Raw genomic sequence first — 11,380 nt, forward strand, 5'->3', positions numbered from 1 at the left:
TCCAAGAAACTAAATATTGATCGGACACCCAGAAGGGTCTCTGTGATACCGACCAGAAAATTTCTCCATCTAAGCTATCACTCCTCCACAAAGCTGGGTTTCAACTAATTTCAATGATACAACGATTTCTCTCAGCTGTTCAGAGGTTTGCTGAGCATAGGAAGCCTGGGCACATGACCCAGTGAAATGCAACAACTTGAACCGTAGGGTTCCAAAGCCATCTGCAGCCTGTCTTAAAAGACCGGATGGAGATGGTGGGAAAGTAGCAGATGGACAACCACCAGCACTATGAAGGCCTCCTCCAGAAATGGATATGCGACGTACACAGAAGGAAAAAGCAGCTGCGAAGTTCACTGCTTATGATCACAAAATGTGTTAAACGGAAATGAAAACAGGAACGGACGTGGTAGCCACGGACATTGTTTCTGCGGGTGGGCAACAACCGTTCTAAGGAAAGTGCTCTCAGAGTAAACAAAACTTTTTCTGAAAGCCGCATCTCAGGTGTTTGGCTGATGGGGGCGGGCCCGGGCTGTTCAGACGCAAGAGGCTTACTTACAGCTGCCTAGAAACCAGAGGAGACGCAGAGCTGGGGGCTCGCGGATCTTACTTTTACCGCAGAATTAGTGTCACGTGTGGTCTATGTTGGGGAAGTGGCACGAAGACTCCGGGGCCCAAGGTACTGATAACCAAGGATACGACTCACTCACCTTTCCCATTCCGAGGCAGTGGTGAAGTCCGTGATCTCAAATACCTCGGACTCGGGCTACGGGAAAAGGAAGGAAAGAAAAACAGATTGAGCCCCGGGGCGCTGACACGGAAGAGAGAACTTACAGGCAGGGATAGAAAAAGAGCAAACACCTCACCTCACTGTCGGCCGCCATCTTGAGGAGCGCCGCGAAGGGCGCTAGGTATGCTGGGAAGAAGAGCAGGGCGTCTGGGGAAGGGGGGGAAAGGAGGGCGGGGCCGGGCCTCGGCGCAGCACCGCCCCCTGGTAGTGAGTCCTGTTTGGAAGTCGTCAAAGGCTGCAATCATTTGATTTAGAACAAACAAACAAAAAAGCTTTGAATTTGAAATATTCCTGTAAAGTAATGACTTCAGGAAAAGAACACAAGCAAAGAGGTAAGACAAGGTCCTAGATTCCTGTGGATAAAATTATATTAAAAACTCCAGGGGCGCTTGGGTGGCTCAGTGAAGCGTCGAACTTCAGCTCAGGTCATGATTTCAGGTTAGTGAGTTTTGAGCCCTGCGTCGGGCTCTGTGCTGACAGCCCAGAGCCTGGAGCCTGCTTGGGATTCTGTCTTCCCCTCTCTCTCTGTCCCTCCCCTGCTCGTGCTCTCTCTCTCAAAAATAAATAAACATTAAAAAAAAATTTTTTTTTTTAAACCTCAACCACGTTGAATTGAATTTTTCATTAAACATCTGTTTATTGATTGCAAGGCTCAGAGCTAGGTGTTGTAATGTCCACCCTCGTCTACCTCCCTCAAAGAATTTACACAGTTTGGTTCAATCATGAGATAAAGTCGTGCTAGTTTTCTGGTTTCTGGGAAAAGCAACATACTGTTCAATGAATACTTCACTTTTTAAGCCATTGAGGAACAGAAGGGGTGGCAGCTAGCAGTTGACAATTATAATTCATACATACTGAAGTATATGTCATGAAATGACACCATGTCTAGGATTTGCTTGAAAATAATGGGGGGGGGGGGGAATGAGTAGGGCTAGGAATAAAACCAGATTAGATATTAGTGGATAATAATTTAAGCTAATGATGTGTACGTGGGTGTTTATACTATTCTCCCTACTTCTTTTAGGTCTGATAATTTTCATGATTACAAATTTAAAAAGATTAAATCTCACTTAAGTTTTGCAACCTACAAAAAGGAAATTGGTGATAGAAGACTAAGAAATTCAGCTTCAGCAATAAAAAAATTTAATCTTAAAATAAGCGTTAGATATATCAGAAATTTGATGATATAGATAGGGCAGATGAGGAATCTAAGGTCAGAAGAATTTTAACAACAATAGGTATTGCTAGTGCCAAACCTTGAACCCTTGTCTTCTAATGTTCCTTCTAGTTTCTGCCTACCATATCAATGAGGGATTGTGAGTTACTACTGCAGCAGTCTTTCCCAAGAGGTCTCAACTTGCATCCTCCATTAATTTTACAAGCACTTATTAAACACCTAACTATAAGCCAGTCACTGTGCTAGAATAGTAAGTTGTATTGTAGATGTGGTCCCTGACCTCAAGGAACTCAGGGTCTAATAAGGAAACCAGAAGTTTGCTGCACAGCAGAAGAGATGCTGCATATATCAGCATTAGTATTAGCAACACAAGGTCAATGGTAATCTTGACCAGAAGAATCTTGGAGGAGAGCAGAGGGATAGATAAGATATCATAACCAGGTTGGGAGTAGGGAAGGCTTCTAAGTATGTCCAGAGGCTCGAAGGTAGGAAAGTCTGATCTGACCAATGAATCAAGAGTGAGCACCTAGAGCACAGTATTGGTGATGCAGTTGGAGACATAGGAATGGGCCAGACCATATAGGGCACTCTAGGCCAAGATTGTACTTTATTTGAAGCACAGTGAAAGTCACTGAAATGTTTTAAGCAAGAGACCAACATGATCCAATTTACATTTTGCAAAAGTCTAGATGCTTTATGAACAGAACTGGGGGAGGGTTGCAAAAAGAAGTAGGGACAGCTGGTGACTATTAAAGTATCCAGTGAAAGATGATGGTGTGAAGGCTTGGACTAGGGTGGTTAGCACACATGGTGACTTATTTGATATGCATTTTGGAGATATGATAGACAGGACTTGATGATGGATTAAAAGTAGAGATAAGGGAGGGGTGCCTGGGTGGCTCAGTCCGTTGAGCATCCGACTTCAGCTCAGGTCATGATCTCATGGTCTGTGAGTTCAAGCCAAGCGTCAGGCTCTGTGCTTACAGCTCAGGGCCTGGAGCCTGGTTCAGATTCTGTGTCTCCCTCTCTGCCCCTCCCATGCTTGTGCTCTGTCTATCTCTCTCTCCCTCTCTCAAAAATAAATAAACATTTAAAAATAATAAAAGTAGAGATAAGGGAAAGGAGGGAATCAAAGATAATTTTCAGGTTTCTGGCCCAAGCAAATGTGTCGGGATGGTGCCATTTCCTGAGATGAACAAGACTGGATGGAGCAAGGCAACCAGTGTTTGCTTTGGGAAGTGTGAAGTGCAACAGGTTTGTAAGATAGTCAAGGAGAGTTGTTAAGGAGAAAACTGAGTGTAAGACTAGGACTCAGAGGCAAGACCTGGGGGTGAAGATAATAATTTGGTAGATTTTAAGACACAAGAACAAATGAAGTGATTTAAGAAAAGAATATAGGGGCACCTGGGTGTGGCTCAGTAGGTTAAGCGTCTGACTTCAGCTCAGGTCACGATCTCGCGGTCCGTGACTTCGATCCCCGCGTTGGCCTCTGGGCTGATGGGTCAGAGCCTGGAGCCTGCTTCCGATTCTGTGTCTCCCTCTCTCTCTGCCCCTCCCCCGTGCATGCTGTCTCTCTCTGTCTCAAAAATAAATAAAATGTTAAAAAAAATTTTTAAAGAAGAATATAGAAAGAGAAGAAAAGGAGCCTCATCTGAAGACCTGAAAACATTTTATATTTAGAGGATGGATAAAGGAAACGTATGCCGTGAAAGAGGGAGGAAACTAATGGCTAGAGAAATAGGAAAGCAAGGAAAGAGGATGGCACAGAACCCAAGAGAGGAGTATGTTTCAAGACAGTAAATATTGAGTCCTGAAAAGCACGTAAGAGAAAGATAGGGTCAAGGGTGGTCAATTGTTATTGTTTCTTGGGGTTTTCCTTTGTCTTTGAGGCAGAGTAGAGCAGATATGTTTGTGTATTGATGATAATCTAAGAAACTGATGATGAAGGGGAGGTGGGAGAGTTGAAGTTCCTGTGAAGGTGAGAGAGGAGGAAATCCAGAGCTGGTGGCACCATTTACATTGCCTTGGGAAGTCCTGCTTCAGAAGGGACTCCCCACCCCCACCCCATGAGTAGCACTCCCTGGAGTTATGTGCAGCAAGGTGGAATTCAGAGCATGTATACCAGTGAAGGAAGGATATGTGGTTAGGTTGGCTTTTTTTGAGAAGAGAAAGAAGGGAAGAAAAAATGGGTAGAGACATAGACACTGGAAGATTTGTACATACCAAAGGAGGAGAGTTACTTGTTCACTTCACTTTTTAATATTCCCACCAACTGAAATAAGTCTGTAGGTTTTAAGATCAGGCAAATCCAGGTTCAGCCATTTACTAACTACAGTAGATGACTTGGGGAAAATTACTTAACTCCTATAAACCCCAGTGCCTTCATTAGTAAAATAGGACTTCTAAGACCTCTTATTGCAAAGGATTATGGCAAAGATTTTCTATGTCTCTATGTAAAATGGTTAGCACAGTGTCCTGGCATGTAGTAGGTGATCGACTGTGGTGGTAGCATTTATAATGAATGCACCATGAAAACCAGAAAATGCTACTCACATGTAAAGCAGTACTTTGTTTTTTTTATATTAAATATAATTTATTATCAAATTTATTTCCATACAACACCAGTGCTCATCCCAGCAGGTGTCCTCCTCAATGCCCATCACCCACTTTCCCCTCCCTCCCACCCCCCATCAACCCTCAGTTTGTTCTCAGTATTTAAGAGTCTCTTATGGTTTGCCTCCCTCCCTGTAACTTCTTTTCCCCCTGCCCCTCCCCCATAGTCCTCTGTTAAGTTTCTCAGGATCCACATATGAGTGAAAACATATGGTATCTGTCTTTCTCTGCCTGACTTACTTCGCTTAGCATAATACTCTCCAGTTCCATCCATGTTGCCACAAATGTCCATATTTCATTCTTTCTCATTGCCAAGTAGTATTCCATTGTATATATAAACCACATCTTCTTTATCCGTTCATCAGTTGATGGACATTTAGGCTCTTTCCATAATTTGGCTATTGTTAAAAGTGCTGCTATAAACATTGGGGTACAAGTGCCCCTATGCATCAGCACTCCTGTATCCCTTGAGTAAATTCCTAGGAGTGCTATTGCTGGGTCATAGGGTAGATCTATTTTTAATTTTTTGAGGAACATCAACCCTGTCTTCCAGAGAGGCTGCACCAGTTTGCATTCCCACCAACAGTGCAAGAGGGTTCCTGTTTCTCCACATCCTCTCCAGCATCTATAGTCTCCCGATTTGTTAATTTTAGCCACTCTGACCGGCGTGAGGTAGTATCTCAGTGTGGTTTTGAGCATTACTTTGTTTTTCCTCCCTGCTTATTCATGAAGAAGTTTCAGTACATACCAAAATCAGAAACTAAAAAATCACAAAGACTTTGCTACATGAAGTTAAATCTTAGAAACTGTATGAAATCGCTTTCTTGAGTTGCTAGGTAAAGTTTTCTTCCGAGATATTTTTGGCTTCTTGTCTTCTCCCTGGAGAAACTTTTAAAATAAGTTATTTGCTAAAGCAAAGTGTGAAACCAGGATGCTAATGATGTAAAGTACCCAGGGGAGACACACTTTTATTAGATTTTCACTGGTTCACAAGGCAGAAAAGATTTTGTTTCTTCAGTATTAAGAGCTCTTTTGCTATATGTCCAAAGGCAAGGGTTTTTCTGTTGCAAGCACATTTCCTCCCTGGCATAATTTTCAGTTATTTCAAGGTGTTAACCAATAATAGCCAGGGGGAGAATTTTGACGCATAGGCAATTTAAGGGATTAGATGCCTGGAAAAAAATCACCGTTGGCTTAGTCCTCAGAGAAATGTGGGGGCATAACAGTTTAATTAGGTCTTAGCGAGATAGCAAATATTGTGAGAGGAGAAAGAGCAGTGGGACTACACCATCCCCATATACCTGGATGCCTCTGTGCCGCGACAGCAACTACAATAGAAGGTACACCTGGAAGACAAACACCTGCTATGAAAATAAGAAACCCTTAAGAGAGAAATCTCTAAAGCACAATTTTCAGACAGCATTTGTTTTCACTCACTCAGTAATATTAATCAAGTCATAGCAATGGTCAATCCTACGGAGGTATTCAAAGACTAATCCCTGCCCTCGAGGTGCTCACAGTCTGAGATAAGACGTAAATATAATATGGTTTAGAAAGAGATGCGTGATGGCTAATCCAACTTCTTAAAGCTCTTTTTTAAATCAAGTGGTTGAAAAATATCCAAGTGACCTTTCAGAACACACAATATTTTCATTCTCTCTTTTTCTTTTAATGTTTATTTATTTTTGAAACAGTGCAAGCAGAGGAGGGCAGAGAGAGAGGGAGATGGAGGATCAAAAGGGGCTCTGTGCTGAGAGCCCGATGGGGGGTTTGAACTCATGAACTGTGAGATCATGACCTCAGCCAAAGTCAGACTCTTTACCAACTAAGCCACCCAGGTGCTCCACACAATATTTTACATTCTAAACAAGTGCTCCACTATTTCTTGAACTAGAAAGAGGTACAGTCACCAAGGCAAGGAATCTCTGGAGAATTTTAAGAGAAATGATTAAACCCCATTCTTGTTAGGGAGAGTGAACTCTTTTAGCCACAGATGATTAATAAAGGCAAGATTTTGGGTCTAATCCCAACCTTCTTTTGCATTGTGCTGCTTGTTCTAAGGCTCATTAACTACATCTACATTAATAGTATCTTCAATTGCTTGCTGATCTGCTCAGATTCATTTTAAATTATTTATTTTGAGAGGTAATGAAAGAGAGAGAGAGAGAGAGAGAGAGAGAGAGAGAGCATGCGCGCATGGTGGGGGTGGGGCACGGAGAAAAAGAATCCCAAACAGGCTCCCCACAGTCAGCACAGAGCCCAACCTGGGGCTCGAACTCATGAACTGTGAGATCATGACCTGAGCTGAAATCAAGAGCTGGATGCTTAACCAACTGAGCCACCCAGGCACCCCTGCTTGGATCCCTTTTAACATTCACTTCAGTCTAGTTTCTAACTAAACTACATAGGCTAGTTTCCATCTCATCTGCATCTGCCATTTTGCTGCAGATAATCTCCTATTTTCCATTTATCTCTGTTCTTTGCATTGGCCCACTTATGTACTGCAATATACTGCCTGGTAAGAGATCCTTAAATCACTATTTGTCACCAGAGGTAGACCTAAGAATCATATTTTAATTTAAATTGTTCAAGTGTTATACAAGTAATGAGAATGTCTTATCATAAAAAAGTTCAAATCATATGCTTAAAACAAATGGCCTCCTTGACTGTCTTTTCAATTCTCATATCCTCAAGATAAAATTGCTCATACGAGTTAAGCGTGAGTCTTTTCAGACCTCTTCCTATGTTTTACATACATATTTGTGTATTTGAAAAATATATTCTTACCTTCTTTTTAATCAATTTTTTGCACAAATAAGAATGTCTTATTCTAAGTGTTTTTCTTATTCTAAGGCGTTCTTCTAAGTGTTTTACTCATATTTAATTCGTTTCATTCTTATAATTGCCCTGTGAGGTAGATAATGTTCTTATTATACACCCTTACTTTACAGATGACGAAACAGGCTGAAAGAGCATTGGTAACTTGCCCAAGCTGTATGCCTACTAAGTGGTCAGGCTGGCTTCTGAGTGTGTGCTCCCAACCACATCATGCAAGTATCATGCTACTGTATATGCATTATTCGGCAACCTGCTTTTTTTTTACTAAACTATATGAGTTGGATCCCATTTAAGACATGCTATAAAGCTCTTTCCTCCTTTTTTAATCTGCTGCACAGCATTCCAGAATTCAAAGCATAGATGTACTACTTTTTATTTGTCTTCTGTGACTTGACATGTAAGTGATCTACTGTTTAAAGCTATTAATAACATCCTTTGGGATGCTTGGGTGGCTCAGTTGGTTGACCATCTGACTCTTGATTCTGGCTCAGGTCATGATCCCAGAGTTGTGGGATTGAACCCCACATTGGGTTCTGTGCTGAGCATGGAGCCTGCTTGAGATTCATATTCTCTCTCTCTCTCCCCCTCTCTCCCTCTGACCATCCCTCCCCTGCAAAAACATAATAATTAAAAAAATAACTTCCTTAGATGGATGACAAGTACGTGGGGGCTCATTATACTATACTGTTTACTTTGCATGTTTGAAATTTTCCAAAATAAATTTTCTAAAAAAAGTTTTCTGAAAAAAAACTAGGGTAAAATTTCATTATACCTGAATCTTTATGATCACATGTCAGAATGCACCCTGTAGCAATGCTCTAGGGTGAATACTGAGAAATGGGGATACCAAGCTGAAGAATGTGTGCATTTTAAAAGGTAATAAAGGGGCGCCTGGGTGGCTCAGTCAGTTAAGCCTCTGACTTCCACTCAGGTCATGATCTCACAGTTTGTGAGTTTGAACCCCGCATCGGGCTCTGTGCTGGCAGCTCGGAGCCTGGAGCCTGCTTTGGATTCTGTGTCTACCTCTCTCTCTGTCCATCCCCTACTCATTCTGTCTCTCAAAAAATGAGCAAACTTTTTAAGGTAATAGATAGCACCAGATTGCAATGTCCAAAGTGAATGTTACAAATTTACATACCCTCTAATAGTGTATAATTGTAGCCATTTTTTCACACATTTAATATTATAATAACTCTTTTAAATTTTTGTCAGTATGCTAAACAAAACATGGTTTGATTTATGTTTTCCTGATCCCTGGTGAGCTTAGCCAGTTTTACAAGTGTTTCTTGGCCATTTGTATTCATCTCCTATAAAGAGTAATTTCACATCTTTCACTTGTTTTTCTTTGGTCATTTATCTTTTCGGCCATTGATTTAGGTTATGTCACCATCATATTTTTCCTGACCCATTTTAATAATCTTTAATCGTTTCTATCTGCACCTCTTCTTCAATTAATTTTCATTCTTGCAGTCAGGAGGATCTTCCTAAAATACAGATCTGATCATGTCTCTCCATGAATAAAATCTTTTAATTGTCTCCCAGTTCAGCTGGAAATAGTCCCACTTCCCCTCCACCCCACCCCTACCATCCCCCCGAGCCCTGCCATGTGTGTTCTGCTTTTCAAACACACACACGCGAAACAGTTTTTATCAACGTTTCATGCTTTTATCTTTCCCCTGGACGTGCTGTTGTTTAGTTTATCCTGCAGTATCGTTCCATCTGTGATTTACCTGGTGAACTATTTGTCCTTCAAATTCAGCTCAGATAATTCTCTGAAGGCTCCCTATGCCTTTCTGTTATGGGCTGAACTGTGTTCCCCCAAAATTTATATGCTGAAACCCTAATCCCTAGAACCCCAGCATGTGACTATATTTGGAGTTGACTTGCAAAGATGTGATTAAGTTAATGGGACCATTAGGGTGGCCCCTGATCTAATCATATTGGTGTTTTTATTAAAAAGAAAAAAAAAGAGATTAGGCCATGTGGAGAAACATCAGGGTTGCCTGTGCACAGAGAAAAGACCGTATGAGAACAGTAAGAATCAGCCACCGGCAAGCCAAGGAGAGGAGCCTCAGGAGATAACAAATCTGACAACACCTTGATCTTGGATTTCTTAGGCTGTAGGACTGTGAGAACTGTTGCTTAAGCCACCAAGTCTGTGGTATTTTGTTATGGAAGGCCTAGCAAACTAATTAATATACCCCAGCCCTTCCAACTCAGAAAGCTAGGCATTCCCCTTCCATGCTTCCCTAGAGCCTACTACATAGCTCTGTGGCAGCCTTATCTCCTAATACAGTACAGGAGTCTCCCCTTGTCCTCAGTCTTGCTTTCCCCAGTTTCAGTTCCCCAAGGTCAACCACCCTCAGGAAGCAGAATATCCTCCTTCTCATGGATTGTCAGCAGGTCAGTAGTAGCCTAACACTATAGCACAATGCCTGCGTTGTTAACGTACTTCATCTCATCACATAGGCATTTGATCATCTCACAGCATCGTAAGAATGGTGAGCACAGGACAATAAATTGTTCTGAGAGACAGAAAGACAATGTTGATATAACTTTTATTACAGTATCATGTCATAATTGTTCTATTTTCTTATTTTCTTAGTAATTATTGTTGCTGATCTCTTACTGTGCCTAATTTACAATTAAACTTTATTATAGGTACAATCTGAGGTTTCAGGCATCCACTGAGAGTCATGAAGCATATCCCCTGATAATAAGGGGGGACTACTGGATTGTCCTTGTTTGCATGCTTATCTTGCCACTGTTTCTGAAAACTCATGTTTCTTGAAAAAAACATGATTTGAATGAATGACTGTTTCTCAAAATAAGAGACAAGAGGAGGATTACTGTTTTTAGGAACCGACACAAAGATTCATGGATTGCGGACCAGCCTAAGCCCAAAGATAACACTGCAGAAATCCTAAACATGAGAAAGTACAGTACTTATAACTTCCTCTTGGCATAAAAGCTAAGAAAAAATACCATTCCTGCTGGCAGCAGAAACAAGGAAGTTTGTAGAAAGTAAAATAGAGAGGGATACTGGGGTGGCTCTGTCGGTTGAGCTTTCGACTCTTGATTTCAGCTCAGGTCATGATCCCAAAGTCATGGGATCGAGCCCTACACTGGGCTCTGCACTGAGCATGGAACTTGCTTGGGATTCTTTCTCTTTCTCTCTCCCTCTGTCCCTCTCCCCGTGCTGTCTTTCTCTCGCTAAAATAAAAGTAAAAAATAGAAAGTAAAACAGAGTAACAACCTGCATGTGCTTGGATTAGCGTTAAAGTGCTCCAGGCTGAATGGGTGATGGAAGAGTATACATAAACCTAGCAATCTCTGAGTGGTCTTTTACCCTGAAGTGTTCATTCATTTGAGGAGTATGTGAGTGAGTGAGTGTGGGTGTGGGTGTTGCGTGTTAGCATAGTAAGTGGTGAATATTTCAACATTGCAGTCAGGTTGCTTTGATTCAGGCCCTAGTGCGGCCATTTATTAGCTTAAATTTCTTCTAAGCCTCAGTGTTCTCATCTGTAAAATGGATGAATAATGGTGATTATAGAATCAACTCCTTGGCGCTGTTGTAGGGGTTAAATGACGTCATTCATGTAAAGGACTAACCTAGTAAGCATTTAATAAATGTTAGCTGTTATTATGGTAAAGTATTTTTTTCACCCTCTTCAGTTGAACATATATAACAAGTACATCTGTAGAAGAAAACCCCCTGCATCCTCCAGTAAGTTGCATTAAAAAATCTAGCAGCATACAAATGGCAGATGACCCTATGTTTTAGAGTGCCTGAGTCTACTTCCTCATGAGAGTGTTTTTGTTGTCCAGAATTTAAAGTCTCTTTCAGCTGGGTTTATTAGCGTTTATGACTGGGACAAACATGCAGTCTGTTAACTGAAGACCTTGTTTGGGAATATCACAACTCTAGACAAGAAATATGTTCTCATGTAAGAATTTCCATTCAC

The 11,380-nt window shown here is 41.4% G+C and overlaps 1 protein-coding gene across 3 annotated transcripts in view; it reads right to left on the bottom strand.

The window, feature by feature from the left end:
* The window catches only part of RAB3GAP1 (RAB3 GTPase activating protein catalytic subunit 1), a 111,770-nt gene extending 110,858 nt beyond the window's left edge, over positions 1-912 (bottom strand). For 2 of the 3 annotated variants that reach the window (XR_006962592.1, XM_047082178.1), the window contains exons 1-2: positions 864-912; positions 708-763 (exon numbers count right to left, since the gene is read on the bottom strand). Coding sequence is in view for 2 of the 3 variants with exons in the window: in XM_047082178.1 (XP_046938134.1) it covers positions 708-763; positions 864-881 (74 nt within the window). In the remaining variant the exon portion in view is untranslated. Of the gene's footprint in view, positions 1-707; positions 764-863 lie in introns of those variants that run through there. The other variant, XM_047082179.1, reaches the window with a different exon arrangement.
* Positions 913-11,380: the final 10,468 nt, after the last annotated feature.

Source organism: Lynx rufus, unplaced genomic scaffold (assembly GCF_022079265.1).
Source record: "Lynx rufus isolate CCGP_SWC_20201006 ecotype Redwood Valley unplaced genomic scaffold, mLynRuf1.p SCAF_2, whole genome shotgun sequence".
Classification (NCBI taxonomy): Eukaryota; Metazoa; Chordata; class Mammalia; order Carnivora; family Felidae; genus Lynx; species Lynx rufus.